The 18260-nt window shown below is 31.8% G+C and overlaps 1 protein-coding gene across 4 annotated transcripts in view; it reads right to left on the minus strand.

Moving 5' to 3' along the window:
- Window positions 1-18260, minus strand: part of LOC114334632 (uncharacterized) — a 206034-nt gene that overhangs the window by 14091 nt on the left and 173683 nt on the right. For all 4 annotated transcript variants that reach the window (XM_028284718.2, XM_028284716.2, XM_028284719.2 and 1 more), the window contains one exon: window positions 7154-7282. In XM_028284718.2, coding sequence (XP_028140519.1) covers window positions 7154-7282 — 129 coding nt within the window. The remainder of the gene's footprint in view (window positions 1-7153; window positions 7283-18260) is intronic.

Here is an 18260-nt window from a genome sequence, read left to right on the forward strand (position 1 = left end):
ATAGTCTGGGCTGATTACCGGAGAATAGGCCATTTTTGGGAAAAGTTATTTACCAGCAATTTTATTGCTGGAATCGAATTATAAGATCCTATGTATTAATAATATAGGTATGCAAAGTCCTCAGATAGTGTGCTACTTTTTTTATAAACAAAATGGCGCACGAAAATCGTGTTTTTTTCAATTATTGCTCTATAACTCCGAAGATTTTAACTTTACAACAAAAATACTCAAATAAAAATTCACCATACTTAAATTCTGCATAGAGACGCGTTTTTCCCGACCTGCTCCGACGAAAATTTTCCTCGGAAAATGCGGGTTTTCCCAACAAAATCTTTAATTTTCAAATAAAGTTTTAGATAAGTAATTATCTACCAATAATTAAATAATTTGGTGACTTAAAAGCCTTTTTGGTTTAGATTATAGTTCCAGAAGCTGATGAAAATTTTTTTTTTCTCTGATTCTGGCTTTGGTTTAGAACTAGAACCTTTAGCCACGTAATTGTATAACTTATCACTAAGTCAGGGGAGTAATGTGTAGTGTGTGTGTTGAGTAAGTGTCTTGTTACTTTGCAAAGTCGACGTCATTGTCTTTGCAAAGAGACGCTAATTGTTTCCGAACGTCTGCGGTCCCTCCGGCTGATGAAAATTAAACGAATATTTTAGCAACAATTCAATTGTTAATTAATAATTTACGATCGCAATAATAACCAAAATATTTATGATACACTGATCAAGCTTTGAAATCTTATAAAGATGAGATGTCTATTTAATATTTTGTCGACAAAATATGAATTTTTTATTTCTTGGCATAATCTTTAAATGTTTTTAAAAAAATTGTTATAAACAAATTAACGTTTCTCAGAAAGTTTTTATTATATTATAATTTTAAAAAATAGCTAAAATGCGCATTTTAAATATCTTTAAAATGAATGTTTTAAAACTTTTTTGCAACCATTTGTAAAAAAGTTATGAAACAGCAAAGTAAACATACGATTACTACTGTGTTTATATATTTTTTTAATTCTTTCAAAGCGTAGAAGTGAGTTTAAAGTACAAGCTAATTATTTACAAAAAAATATCGATTCTCAGTTTAATGGTTATATATTAATTAAAGATTATAAATATATTTTTTTGTAATTTACACCCGCGAAAGTAGAGTAACACAGTACTGTAGCTAAAATTTTCACTCTGAGCGACGACCAGCCGCATGATGTACACTTTTAATAAATAATGCATGCTGCGTGTCAGTCGCTTCGAGTGAACAGTTTAGCTCCGACTCTGTATCAGGCCTACGTTTGCGCTAAAAATTACAAAAAAAGGTATTTTTAATCTTTGATTAAAATATAACCATTGCACTAATTTTTGACATTCTTTGTGAGTAATTAGGTTGTACCATAAACTCACTTTTAAGCTTTGAAACAATTAAAACAAATTATAAACAACGGAGATTTCGTATATTTACTTTGCTGCTTCATAACTTTTTTGCAAATGGTTGGAAAATTTTTTTAAAGCATTCATTTTCAAGACCTATGAAATACGCATTTTAAGTATTTTTTTAAATTAGAATATAATAAACAATTTCTGAGAAATGTTAATTTGTTTATAACAATTTTTTTTAAACATTTAAAGATTATGCAAAAAAATGAAAAATTTATATTTTGTCGACAAAATATTAAATAGGCATCACACCTTTATAATCTTTCTAAGTTTGATCAATGTCTCATGATTATTTTGGTTGTTATTGCGACTGTAAATTGTTAATTAACAATTGAATTGTTGCTAAAATATTCGTTTCATTTTTACCGGCTTCTGAATTTATAATCTATAACAAGAAAGCTTTTATTTCACCAAGCTATATAATTATTGATAAATAATTACTGGCCCAAAAAATGTATTTGAAAATTCGAGATTTTGTTGGGAAAACCCACATTTTCCGATGAAAATTTTCGTCGGAGCAAATCGGGAAAAACATGCCTCTATGCAGGATTAAATTGGGGTGAATTTTTATTTGAGTGTTTTTGGTGTAAAGTTAAAATCTTCGGAGTAATAGAGCAATAATTGAAAAAAATACGATTTGTCGGCGCCATTTTGTTCATAAAAAAAGCAGCACACTATATACGGACCTTGCATACCTATATTAATAATATATAGGATCTTATAATTCGATACCAGCAATAAAATTGCTGGTAAATAACCTTTCTTTGTACTTTACTAATTAGACCAGCGTATTATAACTATTTTTTTTTTCAAAATTTAAAGATTATGCAAAAAAAAGAAAAATTTATATTTTGTCGATAAAATATTAAATAAGCATCTCATCTTTATAATCTTTATAAGTTTGATCAATGTATCATGATTATTTTGGTTATTATTGCGATCGTAATTTGTTAATTAACAATTGAATTATTGCCAAAATATTCGTTTAATTTTCACCGCCTTCTGGAATTACAATCTATACCAAGAAAGCTTTGATGTCACTAAGTTATTTAATTATTGATTAATAATTACTTACCTAAAACTTTATTTGAAAATTAGAGTTTTTGTTAGGAAAACCCGCATTTTCCGAGGAAAATTTTCGTCGGAGCAAATCGTGAAAAACATATCTCTATGCAAAATTTAATTGCGGTGAATTTTTATTAAGGTGTTTTAGTTGTAAAGTTAAAATCTTCGGAGTTATAGAGCAATAATTGAAAAAAATACGATTTTTCGGCGCCATTTTGTTTATTAAAAAAGTTGCACACTATCTGCGGACTTTGCATACCTATATTATTAATATATAGGATCTTATAATTCGATTCCGGCAATAAAATTGCTGGTAAATAACTTTTCCATGAATTTTGCTAATTAGCTCAGAGTATTAAGAACAAGAAGCTATGGCGCTCTGAATTCGAACGTCTTCGTGTTAAATTTGAAATATTGAAGAAAAAAATGTTCACAACACAAGTGGTCTGCTTGGAATGACCTGGAGAAGGAAGACATGATCATTTTCAACGCTTGGAATAGTATTCCTGATTCTTATGATCAGCTGAAAAAGCTCACATTTGCTGTTCTTTCCTTTTTTGGTTCTGCATATCAAAAGACAGTGTTGTAGGAAATAAAACCTTACAAAACGAAAGAAAATAGAAGGCTCTACGATGATTAGAAACGAAAATATCGCCAAAAAACGAAAGAAACACGTTTTAATTTTTTGGGGGTTATGGATGGGACTAGGTAGTAGGGCTTTAGTTCTATTTCGTGTAATAAAAGTTTGCTGAACAAACAGATTTGGCTTCCCATTTTTTTTTAAATTGTTGTAATGTTCATATTTGGCTCTTTGGCTAAAAAGTTTGCCGGTCACTGGTATATAGTAATCATATAGGTGTGCAAAGTCCGCAGATAGTAAGCTACTTTTTTTATAAACAAAATGGCGCCCGAAAATCGTGTTTTTTTAATTTTTGCTCTATAACTCCAAAGATTTTAACTTTACACGAAAAACACCCAAATAAAAATTCACCGTAATTAAATTCTGCATAGAGACGTGTTTTTCCCGATTTACTTTGACGAAAATTTTTCCGGAAAATGCGGGTTTTTCCAACAAAATCTTTAATTTTCAACTAAAATTTTAGATAAGTAATTGTTTATCAGTAATTAAATAACTTGGTAATATAAAGCTCTTTTCGTATGGATTCCAGAAACCGATAGAAAATGAATAAACAGTTTAGCAACAATTGAATTGTTAATTAAAAATTTATGGTCACTATAATAATAATAATAATTATGATACATAAGAATAACTATGATGTTTGTATAAATAGATACTCTACCTATCTAATGTACTTTACAGAATTGAAATTGGACTAGTTAGCGGCCTCAGGAATATTTTAAAGTTATAAAAAATTTTTTGGCTTATAAACAAATAGAATATCTCGGGAAATATTAAATGTAATTAAATCATGATGACGGTATTTAAAAAAAGCGGCAGGACGCTTATTTTAAAAGAAAAAAACGTTTAATTCTGATGAGTGGTTCCTGAGATACAACCGGTCAAAGTTGACCGGCATTTACAGCAAAGATATAAATACTAGGAACATAATTTTCTAACCATCACCTTTTTATTTTTATCCACTTTCTCTACACCAATTTTCGTATCTTTAAAATACTCAAACATGTATTATTATAATAAAAACTATCGATATTACGAGTGAAAATTGCCAAAAATAGCAAAATTCCAATAAAAAATTAGGTTGGAGAAAATGTTATCTCAATGTTCAAAATAGGTATACGTTAAAAAATGCATTTTCTCGGTTTCCCATGGAGCAATTTTCTTCATTCTTTTTTTGTTCCCAAGTAACTCGAGTAGAGCCATCTAACTAACGTATTATCAAATGTCAAACTTCCTTTTATTTTGTTATAATAGATTAATTTATTTTTAAGAAAAGAAAACTACAATATATATTTTTTGCCAGTGGCAGTCTTTTTTTTTAGATAAACTTACTACAAGTGTACTTTTTAACGTTAAAAACACAAATATTCTCATTTGAAAGCTGTATAATTATTTAAACAATATTTATTTTAACAAATTAAAAAATGTTGTTATAACAAAACAAAAGCAATTTTGACATTTAATAATGCGTTAGTTAGATGGCTCTACTCGAGTTACTTGGGAATTAAGTCAAAAAATTATAACAAAAAAAAAATAAAAAATAATTTGTTGCCCCTCAACTCCCAATAAAGTAGTCTTTGGGTTAAGTTAATAATATAGTGTATGATCTCCACGGTTGTTGATGACTATCCTACATCTGATATGCAAACTCATGATCAGATGGTCAATGCCTTGCTGCGGTATTCTGTTCCACTCCATTGAAAGGCCCTCAACAGTTGGTAGTTGCTGTATTGTATTGAACGCAATATTTTGTTGTAAAATGCATCTACCCAATATGTCCCACACATGTTCAATTGAATTTAAGGCTGTCAATTGTGCAGGCCATGGTAAATCCTCAATTTCATTATTTTCGAGTAATGTTCGCATGACCCTGGTAGTATGCGGACGCACATAGTCGTGCATTAATTGAAATTGGGAACCAGCTTGTTGTGAAAAGGATACAACAATAGGTTCGAGAATAATATCGCGGTAGTCTGTTGCATTTAGACACCGTTCCAGACAAACGAGGGGTTCTTCCACCACGAGTGATGCCACTTCATACAATTATACTGCCGCCTTGCTGTCTATCAACCTCCTGCACCGTGGACAGCATTGCCAGATCGTCTCCGAATTCACGTCCGTCTTGTATCTGGTGAAAATCCAAATCCGGACACATCTGTGAACAAAGTAGAGGCCCACTCACGTCTAACCCAATTTGCGTCTTCTGTGTTCTTGTGCCCACTGAATTCGATGAGCTCGATTTTCTCTGGATAACACAGGCACTCTCACAGGTTTTCGAGTATTTAGCTCTATTTCATGCAATCTATTTATAAGGGTTTGCCCACTTACAAACTCCAGATGGCTCTCTTGCAGCCTCATTTGTAATTGTGATGCAGTTACAGTGCGATCTCGCCAAGCCTGCAAGGTTATCCTTGTACGGCCTCTACGATTTTCAGAAACATCACCAGTTTCTTGAAACCTTAACCGCAAACGACTAATGACCCTTCAGTTCGTGTGGAGGACCTTAGGAACGTCGCTTTGACTTATGCCAGCTTGAAGCATCCTGATAGCGCGCCACTGTTTTCGCGATTTAAATGATATCTCTCCATTATTGGCAACTTCAAAACTAAATAAAAATCCACATATATATCGAAAATCAAGTACCAATAGAGAAATATTACTTTTTATCTCATAGATAAGAAATATTACTTTTTACCTCTACGTAAGTTTCATAGATTTTGAGAAGGCCTTCGATAAAGTCAGACACCAAAAGCTGTATGAAATCCTAAGAAGCAAAAACATCGACAGTCGCGACATTAACATCATATCCAGGTTGTACTGGGGACAAACAGCAAAAATCAAGGTTGATAATGAGTTAACCGAAGAAATTGAGATTCGTCGAGGTGTGCGTCAGGGTTGTGTGCTTTCTCCACTACTATTCAATATATAAAGCGAAACAATATGTTAGAAAGCGCTCCTAGAGCAAAACATTGGTATGAAAATTAACGGAGAGTTAATTAACAATATACGATATGCTGATGACACGCTAATAGTAACAGGTAACCTAGCAAATTTACAGTACTTGATGGAAAACATAAACACCCATACCAATAAGTACCTATGGTCTAAAACTGAACATCAAAAAGACTAAATTCATGATTGTAACAAAGAAGCTATACACCAATGTGAATTTAACCATAAATAATCAGCCAGTTCAAAGAGTTACGTCCTACAAATCTTTAGGGGTTTGGTTCACTGATACTAATGACCAGACAAGAGAAATCAAGAGGCGAATAGAGATAGCGAGACAATCGTTTGTCAAAATGAAAAAGTTCTTATGCAGCCGCGACATTAATATAAACTTAAGAATGAGAATGTTAAGGTGCTATGTTTTCTCCGTTCTGCTGTACGGCATGGAAGCTTGGACACTGAAAAAGATAAACATCAAAAACATTAAGGCATTCGAGATGTGGTGCTACAGGAGAATGTGGAAAATACCATGGAGAGAAAGAGTGACAAATCAAGATGTTTTGCTGAAGCTGGGGAAGGAATGCGAAGTCATAAAAAGCATACAAACGAAAAAAACTGGAATATCTCGGCCACATAATGAAAGGAGAAAAGTACTCTCTGCTAAGACTCATAATCCAAGGAAAAATCTCGGGAAAGGAAATGTGGGACGTAGGAGAATTTCCTGGTTGCGAAATTTAAGGGAGTGGTATGGGTGCAGTTCAATACAGTTGTTCAGAGCTGCAGCCAACAAAGTTAAGATTGCTGTGATGGTAGCCAACCTCCGATAGGAGACCAAAATAAAGTTTTTATTTTTATAGTCATTTTTATTAGCATTACCGTCCAAGTTGATACAATAATTGACAAAACATCAAAAAAGATTAAAAACATAAATTTATTTTTGTACGAGTATTTGCACCTAACATTGATTTAAAGCTAATAATACAGGTGTCTCCTAGATTATTTTTATGTGTGTATTAAATGAAACCATATATGTTTTGCTTTTTCTGAAAATTTGGATACTTACTACCAACACATTTGTCCCAATATTTGTTTGGTTTATAGTTTGGCAAGCATTGACAAGTTCTGTTTCTACTACACCAATAGGCAAAATGTCTACAGTCGCTCCCTAAGGTACAATGTTCGTTAAGTTCACCTAAAATTAAAAGAAAAAATCATAAATTTATTGTTCATTAGTTTTTGATGCGAAAAGGTATTTCTTTTAGCGCATATCGGGGGTACACGAGCAGATTGCACTAAGTCAAAAATTACTGTTTTGAGAAAATCAAGTTTTAGTTAAATTTTTAAATATAAATCAAAATTACACAAAAAGTATTACTTTTAGTTTAATTCTATTACTTGTATAGAAATAGTAATGGTATTTTAAAGAATGTGGTATATGACAACAACAGTTATTGTTTTTGGTTAATTAGTAATTATTTTTTTAATAAATAATGAACTGACTTGTTCATTCTGCTTGTTCATAATGTTACTATTTTACACAAGTAGACACACAACTAATCCCATTTTAATGTTAATTTTAGCTGTATCAATTTTACCATTATAATGTTTTATCCTATAATCTTAGACAACTAGAATTTCGGCATGAAAAAAATCCTGTTGAAAAATAAAAAATAGAAAAGGACAATAGAAATTTTCACAAGTTATTAGATTTTACAGACAATTAGACAATTATTGGATACTTACAAAAAAAGTACAAAAAGCACATAGATGGTTGGTCTTCGTTATCTAGACCAGGGCATTTAGGAATTTTAAATACTGCACATAGAATCTTGTAACTTTTTGAATTGTGTTCAAGATGATGTCACAAAAAAAACTTCTACAATAGAAAAATGAATGGAAATGCATACTTAAATTTTAAAAGTGCAAAGAATGCATTCAAAGGTGCATAAACATATCCAAATAAGTGTATTAAGGGCTAGATTTTGTCACTTGATGATTTTTTGGTTTAGAACCGGCCACCGGAGCACTGCTAAGCCACATGATCTGGAGTTTCGTGGGTTTTTGGCAAATTGATGCAAACAGATTACTCGAGGGTTTTTGGGGCCGCTGAATAAGAATACGACATCAGAACCGACCCCCGATGCACAAACACCCACCAAACTCTGTAAGGTAACATGCCTTCGCAGTGACCTTGGGCCCCAGGTGGTCCGGGTTCGTTTCTGATGACGTATTCGTACTAAGTAATCCCAAAAACCGCCTAGTAATCTATTTGCATGGATTAAGTGCCGAAATCCCTCGAAACTTCGAAGATGGCATGACCCTAGATACCACGTGTCTGTTCTGAAGGTGTATTCATCTTCAGCACACCCAAAGACTCCCTCTGAGTAATCTGTCTGCATCAATTTAATGCCGAAAACCCTCTAAGTCCAGAAGATGATGTGCCTTAGCAGTGAAACTGTGGCCTAGGTACCCCTAGGGTCGGTGCTGATGGCGAATTCGTATTCAGCGACCCCAAAAGCTCCCTAGTGACAAAATCTGGCGCCTTAATTATCTTGACATGTTTATGCACTTTTAGATGCACTTTGTGCCCTTTAAAATACAATTATGCATTTTCACTCATTTTTCTATTGTAGACGTTTTTCCCGACGTCATCTTGAACACAATGCAAAAAGTTGCAACTCTCTAGGTGCTGTATTTAAAATCTATTTACCCCGGTGATTTTAGTGCTAAATGATCTAATCTGAATCATAGACATCAGGTTCCGGCAGAACATTGATAATAATTTTTTCATCAAACGACAAATCTTCGTACCACCTGTGAAATACTTCTGGCATCTGGTATTACTTTCTTCTCGCATAACTGCATTAACTCATTCTTTTTGGCAAAATTTATTTTAATCGGCGTAGAGTACAATTTTGGAAAATTTTCAATATTCAAAAATAGTTGATGAGTATAACTTGACCTATGCGTTCTCACATTTATGGCCCTTTAATTAGGTAAAAGGTTTCTCTTTTTCGTACATTAACCTTTTGATTTAAACCTGACGATAGGTATACAATACATATTGTACAATCAGAATGTTGTAAGTTAACGTTAATGCAGTGTTGTATGTTCGGTTTTCGCAAAAATAGTACAAGCAGACTACATTAAGAGTACTTAATGCATTCTGCTAGTAAATGAAACAGTCAAACTGACTTGGTATTAAATTTTTTTCTGTTATTATAATAAATACGACTTAGTGTGTTTGTGCAGTATATAGAGCATACCTTTTTATATACGACTGCATTAATAGTTAGATAACTGAAAAAACTGACTTGTGCATTCTGCTGGTATACCGTGAATATACTGTGAATTCCAATTGGTATTTAAGAGAAAGATCCACCGATAACCTTGGTGGTATGGATCTTTTACCATAAGCTGAAATTGACGTCACTTGTTTAATTTTATCTAAAATTTCCTTGATAAATGAAATGCGGTTAGTATTTATCAAACTATTGGAATTGCATATATCACATTTAACAATAAAGAATTAAACAATAAAATGAGTAAAAAGTCTAGTGTTATATGCACTATAAAGAAACACAATGAAAATACACTCACAAAATTAACCGCCCACCTTGTATTTCTTTCAATTTGAAGAAAGTGTCCATCTTGGACCACATTTTATGAAAGATACGGTGAAAACTACTTTTCTTCTTCTTTAAGTGTCATCTCCGTGGCGAAGGTCGGCAATCATCATAGCTATTCGTATTTTAGAGACGACTGCTCTAAAAAGTTCATTTGATATACATCGGTACTACTCTCTCAGGTTGCGCAGCCACGATATTCTGCGTCTCCCTATGTTTCTCTTTCCTTGCATAATCAATTGGAGCAAGCTGTATCTCTCTCCACGTGTAATATGCCCGAGATATTCCAATTTTCTTGTTTTGATGGTATTTAGGATTTCCATTTCTTTATTCATCTTTCTCAGAACCTCTTTGTTTGTGACGTGTTCTGTCCACAATATTTTCAGAATTCTTCTGTACACCCACAGCTCGAATGATTCTAGTTTTTTCATTGATGCAGCATTCAAGGCCCAAGCTTCCATTCCATAAAACAAAGTCGAGAAAACGTAGCACCTAGCCAACCTAACTCTTAGCTCCAACTTCAAATCTCTTGTGCAGAGCACTTTTCTCATTTTGTTAAAATTTGCTCTAGGCTTTCCTATTCTGATTTTGATTTAATGTAAGTAATCTCCTGTGGAGTTGATCATTGTTCCAAGGTATGCATATTAGTCGAACGTTCGATATTGGATCAGTTTATGAAGAGATTTTCATTATTTCTTTGAGTTTTCGATATTCTCATAAACTTTGTCTTCTTGAAATTCATTGTTAGCCCGTATTCTTGACCAAACTCTGCTATTCTGGTCACCAGCCTCTGAAGATCCCCAATATTTTCAGCTAAGATGACAGTGTCATCTGCATATCTAATGTTGTTAATGGGAACTCCATTTACCTTTACTCCAGCTGTTTCACCCTCAAGAGCTTTTTTCAAGATCTCTTCCGAGTAGGCATTAAAAAGAATTGGCGACAACACGCATCCCTGTCTCACTCCACGTCTGATTTCAATTGCCTCTGACAGCTGGTCGTTAACACGTACTTTTGCTCGTTGTTTATAGTGTAAATTCGATATAATCCTGAAGTCATTGTAGTCCAACTTCTTTGATTCCAGAACATGCATTAATTATTCATGTTGTACTATGTCGAATGCTTTATTATAGTCAATAAAATACGCATATATATATCTTGATTGACGTCCAGGCACCTTTGTATAAGTATGTTAAGTGAAAAAGAGCTTCACGAGTTCCCAGGCCTTTGCGAAACCCAAACTGAGTATCATTAATGTCTATGTCCAATTTATGATATATTCGGTTATGGATGACTTTCAGTAGCAACTTTAGCACATGGGGCATCAAACTAATGGTGCGGTAGTCGCCGCATTCTCTTGCGTTTTTCTTTTTAGGGAGGCAAATAAAGATCGACGTCAAGAAAACTGAGGAAAACAAAATAATAAAATGATTGAAAAAAAAGTTGTCTATCAAGGGATGTTTAGCAAAAATCCAATGATTAAAAATCTAAAATCGAAGAAAATTTAAAAAAAAAAACATAATTTTGAAAAATATAGTCTAATTAAAAAAATCATTAGTATTAATAAAGGGTGTTGTCGCCTCTGGCCCTTAGGACTTCTTGGAGCCGGTTCGGCAATCCATTCATGCTGTCCTGGATATCCAATTGGAGGATATTGTGCCACTCCTCTGCCGCAGCATAGGCGTAAACAAGGGGTGGTTTTGGGGGTTATAACCCCCTTTTGGTTGTACTTTGAACTCTATACGCTTAACACCATTATTATTCCATACCCCCCAGAGACCTTCAAGTAGATGTAACCCCCCCCCCTTAGGATGATCCTGGTTACACCTCTGTGCCGCAGTCGTCTTGACCTCTCCGAAAGCAGTTGTTTTGAGTAGTATGGACCTCTATATGGTATGATAGTATGGACCTCTATAACAAGAACCTATACCTTTCTATCAGATTTTTTGGACGTGTTATTTACAAAAACGTCAATTTTCGCTTTTTTCGTGTATCATAAAAAAATAAGGCATTTGAAACAAATTTGAGAGTAAAAAATTAATAATTCATACAAAAACAAAAGATTACTTAAAATCCTGTATAAAAGATATATTCAATTTAAAAAATTATCTTCGAGGGCTACATCACAGAATGTTTTCGAACTAAAGAATTCATCACCAGTGCTGTTAAGAGGTTTTTACATGCTTGAGCCACCAAAAACACTTTAAATGTTGTACAGTTATAGAAAATTTATACGTTTTTCTACGACCGTTTAAAAACATGCTCATTATTCGCTATTTTTCATAGATAATAGCACCCATTACTGTACACAGGTCATTACTCACGGGCTGAAGTTAGATTCAAGTGGCGCATGCCACTTTTAATATTAATCGTATATAAACTGCAAATAAAATTACTTAAACTTGTTTATTTAATACAATAATTATTGTAATTTATACCAATTGTAACGTTACAAACAGCACATCTTTGTTATTTTATTTTTAAATAATTATTTTGTTCTATTTTTTTTTAATATTTCATTAATAATTATTATCTTCTATTCGTTTTAACTTGTTTTTTCGTTAAACACTTGTTTGTCGCCGTCTTTTATTATGCTCTTTTATTATCTTCTATTTAATATATCTCTTTTAATCTAAAATCTAAATCACCATACTGAACATACCCCGTATATTCTTACTCTATAAGTATCTGTCTTTTAATACGGAACATGGTTGTCCACCTCCTCATACTTTGCGCTGTCATGTCCATGAGGATGACAATTAGTAATGGAGGGGAAAAATTAATAATCTTACAAAAGGCAATTACAGAGGTGATAATAGCTATCTATTTCTATCAACAATTAATATTCTCTTGGGTGAGTTTTTCATACAGCTTTTTTATAATAATTTCTTACAGTCATTATATTCCTCATTATATTCCATGCATACCTAGTTTCTTATAACAGTCTTTCTAATATTTTTATATCTAACCTCCAATGTCAAACAATGTGTTCTGATATTTTAGTTTTAAACATATCTTTTTAATTTACATATATGCACGTTTAGTAATCAAATTTTAACTAGTAATATTCAATTAATTTAATTTATTCTTGTCATCTACTACTCTTTCTGACGATTATTTCTTAAAAGAATGGCAGACTGACACAATTTGGTTTTTTTCTTGATGTTGATATGTGTTTTTATCTTATACGTTTTGGAAATAAGATCACCGTCCTCCCTCTGGGAGCTTCAAAAAGCCTATAGCCGGCGATGACACTAAGGCTGCCAGCAATGGGACCATGACATCTGGACTACGGTACCCAACATCTTCAGCTGCAGGGATCTGAGGCCGAATATCTGCCCAGGTCTATAAGAAGTCTACAGTAGTACCATTCGACATCAAGAAGTTACCATCAGATACCAAAAGCCATAAGTATAATCGAGAATTGTTAGTTTTTGGCAAGAATTTGAATTTATTTGTTAATGCACTTAATAAGTCATATTTTTATTATATCTTTATTGAACAATAAACATGATTAGTTAAAAATACTGTTTTGTTTGCTTTCATTCCTAATCTTCATAGTTCACATCTAAGATTAGGACAAGACGAACACACACCTGAGAGACTGAGCTAAGCTAAGGGTGTAGCGATTGCTATCTTGGATGATTGAGTTTATTTTCGAATAAGTATTATTTCAATTAGCTGGGGTAGTCCATCGCCTTTTTTTTTCGTTTCACAATAATTAACTTCGAAACATTTTTAAAGGAATTTTAACTGTAACAATGTCAGTATATTTTTTACGTTTATATCTTGTTTACTAAAAATTTTGACGTTTATCATTTAATTTAGTGACAGTGACATTAGCGCATTTTGTTTATGTAAATTGGAATTTATAACTAATATTGTGTTTGTTTTTCAAGTTATACTGTGTTAAATATGTTATAACATATTATGTATAGCTATATTATTATATTATATATCGTTAAATGTAAATATACATTATAACTATATATATATGAAATACGTCCACCGACAACAGCCATTTCCTATTTATTAGATTCACTGACAGTAGATACAAATTTAAGCTTATAATTTTTCGGAAACGACTAGAACCAATAGTCCATAGTATTTGCTAGAACTTATATTGACTAGTTGTACTAGTTGTATTTTTACAATAAATAAGAATTTAGTAATAGTAGGCAACCAATTATTCAGCCACATACTAGGGGTAAATGGCATTTAGGTATTTTGTAAATTATTATAATTTAAATCACGAGTAGTTGATAATTAAATTTTTTACTAATTAACATAAAAAAAGGTCGTAGAAAAAGTATAGTATTCTGCTCGCATGTAATGGCTATTACTCACTCTGATGAATTACGACACTCGCCTACGGCTCGTGTCGCAAACTTCATCATCGTGTTGAATAATATACTATTACCTATATTAAATTAAGTGTCATGGTTAAAATAATTCTATATTTTACATCAGGTAACACAGGACTCCCCACAATACATAGGTTGCTCGTCCAAAGGGCAGAACAAATGTGTGGTATAGGAAAGTTCCATTTTATATAGATTATTATGTGTTTTTGATACATATTTTGTCCTTGAATCTGATATAAATTCTTTTGTTAAAAATGTGGGTTCGACTTATTGCATTGCAGAAAAACAAGTTGCTCTGTACAATTTACCGATGTAGGTACCCGCTTTAAATGACATAAAAAAGTGAAAGTTGTAAAGGTAAGGCAGGCAAGGCATTTTTTAGAAGAGGTGTACCTACTACTAAATTTAAACAACTGTATAAAGAAATAATGAAACAACGAGCAAGAAATATATAAATCAAATATATACCCACAGACTAACTAAAAAATAGTCTGATGATATTGTAACACGAACGAAAATCATAGCATAATAGGCAGAAATACTTTAAAATCTTAGAAAAACCAAATTTTAGGGCTACTGTGTGTTTTTTGTCCACTTTTCTTCTTCTTGTTGTTCGGCTCCTGCTCGGAGGTTTTCATCCTCCACAGGGCTCTATTCTCTCAGTTACCTTCTCTGATGTCTCTATCTATCATAGCATTTCCTATGTAAGTTTTCCATCTCATAGCAGGTATTCCTCTCCGTCTTATTCCCGGCGGGTCCTAGTCCAATATTCTTTTCGACCACCTGTGGCATTCTGTCCACTTCCAACCTAATTTAACGGTTAGAAGAGGGTTAAATGAGGTTAATCGAAATGCTCGAAGACCCGCTACAGGACCCGAACTCTGTAGTTCAGGGTAATAAGGATTTTCTCAGGACACTCAAAGATCCAGGTAGCTGACTACTTTTTTAGTTATTGTAGACCTGTTTCCTGCCTAGAGTTACCGTCCGTTTTTTAATTATTAACAATTTATTGCAAAAATCGCGATTTTTTCGATTTTTTGCACCATATTCAAAAGCTAAACAATTGACAAAAAACTACAAAATTGAATTTTTTAGAACATTAAAAATCCTTCAAAATACCGATTTTTGAAAATTAAAAATTTAATTTGTTGCTTCGCAAATTGAAAAATAAATGAAAAGCGATATTTGTTAATAACTTTTACTAAATTTAACTTAGAATTTTACGGTTTCGCCCAAAGTTGGTTATTTTGGTACTTAACAAAGCCTAAAAATTTGAAACCGATCCATTAATTAGTTTAAAAGTTATTCTATTTGTTTATCCCAGAGACATTTATTTTGCAATAACATAAGACAGAAAATAATGAACATTGGGCAATTCTGAGTAAGCCAAACGAAAGTAGAAGACTGATAGTATCAAAATGTATTAAAAAAAAATAAAAAATTAATCAATATAATCAAAAATCCTAATGCCAAATTTTTGAAATTTTGTGGTTTATAAACATTTATAATAACTTGACAAATACTGTCCGTAGAAACAATCTTTTTATATATTCGGAAAACTAGTATCTTTACACGAATTTCCAAATAAAAAAATTTAGCCTGGGTTCATTAGGGACAAAGTTAGCCATTTGTTTTTTTAATTCGTAGCTAATTTGTTTACAATAATTAAGGAATTTCATTGATGTCATTTTAAATAATGGGATTTGTAGTTTTTGTTAAAAAATTTGCATAAACATTGTGTCTTCACAGCACCCCCTACGATTTTTCAAAATTGTAGTTCAAACGGTTACTAAGGTGAACCTACGAATCCACCGAGTTAAAATACCGAAAAAGTACGAGTAATTTCAAACTAATACAATTTTCTGTATCTCCGGATCAACTCAATAGATTTTCATCTTTCTTTTTTTAATTTGTATGTAATTTCTATGTACATTACAAATATGCAATTTGTTTATAAAGTTATTAATTAATAATCAGTCTAATCTGTTTAAACCATTCTTGAAATAATATATTTTTACAAAAATCTATTTTTTTAATCATAGTATCATTAAAAATCATACAAAAAGTTAAAGTTGACTTTAATAAATAAATTATTTTTATTAGATAATTATTTATTGATGATAATTTATTTATTACAGTATACCTTAACTTTTTCTATGATTAATAACGATAGTCTGATTAAAAACACGGATTTTTGGAAAAAAATTATTTTTTCAAAAATTGTTTAAACAAATTTGATTGTTTACTACTTAATAAATGTCAAATTGCAAATAGACAAATTACATATTTGTAATGTTCAGAAAAATTACATATAAATTAAAAAATAAAGATCAAAATATATTCAGTAGATCCCGAGATATAGAAAAGTTGCCTTTTTTAGTTTTTGAACTCGTGGATTTTCCCAGCTTCGCTTACTACGACTAGTCACCAACTGAACAACATTTTTAAAAATTCGTGTAAAATACCAACTTTTCGAATATGTAAAATAATTTTTTCTACGGACAATATTTTTAAAGTTGTTCTAAATGTTTATAAACTACAAAATTTCAAAAATTTGGCGTTAGTATTTTTGAATATATTAGATAATTTTTTATCTTTTTTTAGTAAATTTGATAGTATCACTTTTATACTTTCATTTGACATACGCAGAATTGTCTTATCTTCATTATTTTCTACCTTATGTTATTGCAAAATAAAGGTCTCTGGGATAAACAAATAGAATAACTTTTAAACTAATTAATGGATCGGTCTCAAATTTTGAGGGTGTGTTAAGTACCCCAATACACAACCTTGTGTAAAACACTGAATTTCTAAAGTAGTTTTTGTAAAAGTTATTAACAAATAATGATTTTCACTTATTTTGCAGTTTGCGTAGCAACAAATTAACTTTTTAACTTTTAAATTGGGGATTTTGTAGCTTTTTCAATGTTCTAAAAAATTAAATTTTGTAGTTTTTTTGCACCAAATTGTTATTAATTAAAAAACGGACGCGAACTTTAGGCAGGAAACAGGTAGGTTTTCTTCCTATAGGTCTACAATAACTAAAAAAGTAGTCAGCTACCTGGATCTTTGAGTGTCCCAAACATGGTATATTTCCAGCTTATTACCCTGGAGTACTAGACGACTGGAGAAATGTGATGTTTTCCGATGAGTCCAGATTTCTACGTTACCCGGATGGTCACAAAAGAATCTGGAGAAGAAATGTTGAACGATATGCTGAGTGCAGTTTTATTCCTAAAGTAAACTTTTAAGGGCCTTCAGTTACTTATGTGAGCTGGTATAACTTCGGAGGCGCGTACATAATTATACGTTGCCCCGTCTGACCGCTGATAGGTACATAAAAGAGCTAATGCAACTAGAGCTCCATTCCCGGGAAATCAGTAAAAAATGAGATTCCCGGAAATTCTTACAGATTTCCCGGGATTTTTTAATATTTAATTTTAAATTATGAGCGGAGATATTACTAACTCAAAATTAATAAATGATTCTGATACAATTATCTCTGTTTGCCTAATAATTATTTTCAACTATTCCACTTGAATTCTTTTTTCAATTATATTTTAAACCTTTTTTGGCGTTAAATCAGAATGTACCATATCGGTTAGCATAAACACTTAAACACTCTATTGTTTATGCAACGGACCTGATTAATATTGAATCATCTAGAATTATAACATAAATATTTATTTTCAATAAAAACTATGTCTATGAAGCCTTATAAAAGGTCATTAAACAAGTACCAGCCTGAAAGATCAAACATTGAACAATTTATGTTTTCTTAAAACATATTTCAATAATAAAAAACAACAAAAATTCAAATTAAACACAAATTTATAATTTTCCTATTTTTAAATTTTTTTTAAATTTTTGAATTTTTATAAAAACTTTTAATATTTCGTCAAATTTATACGTTTGTATACTAAGTAGGTATTATATACCTAATACCGTTTGTATATCTAATTGCATTGAAAAAAATAAAGAATTAAAAAACAATTTCTTCTTTTTATTTTTAAATTTCCCGATTTCCGGGAAGTCCCGGGAAATCCAAATTATCGACTCCCGATTCCCGGGAAATCAAAAGGGGCCGGGAAAATGGAGCTCTAAATGCAACATTATGTTGTCCCGTATGCATCATTTATTGGAGAAAAATTCACACTACTGGGCCACATGGCCATCGCAC

This window comes from Diabrotica virgifera, chromosome 5 (assembly GCF_917563875.1).
Source record: "Diabrotica virgifera virgifera chromosome 5, PGI_DIABVI_V3a".
In the NCBI taxonomy this organism is placed as follows: domain Eukaryota; kingdom Metazoa; phylum Arthropoda; class Insecta; order Coleoptera; family Chrysomelidae; genus Diabrotica; species Diabrotica virgifera.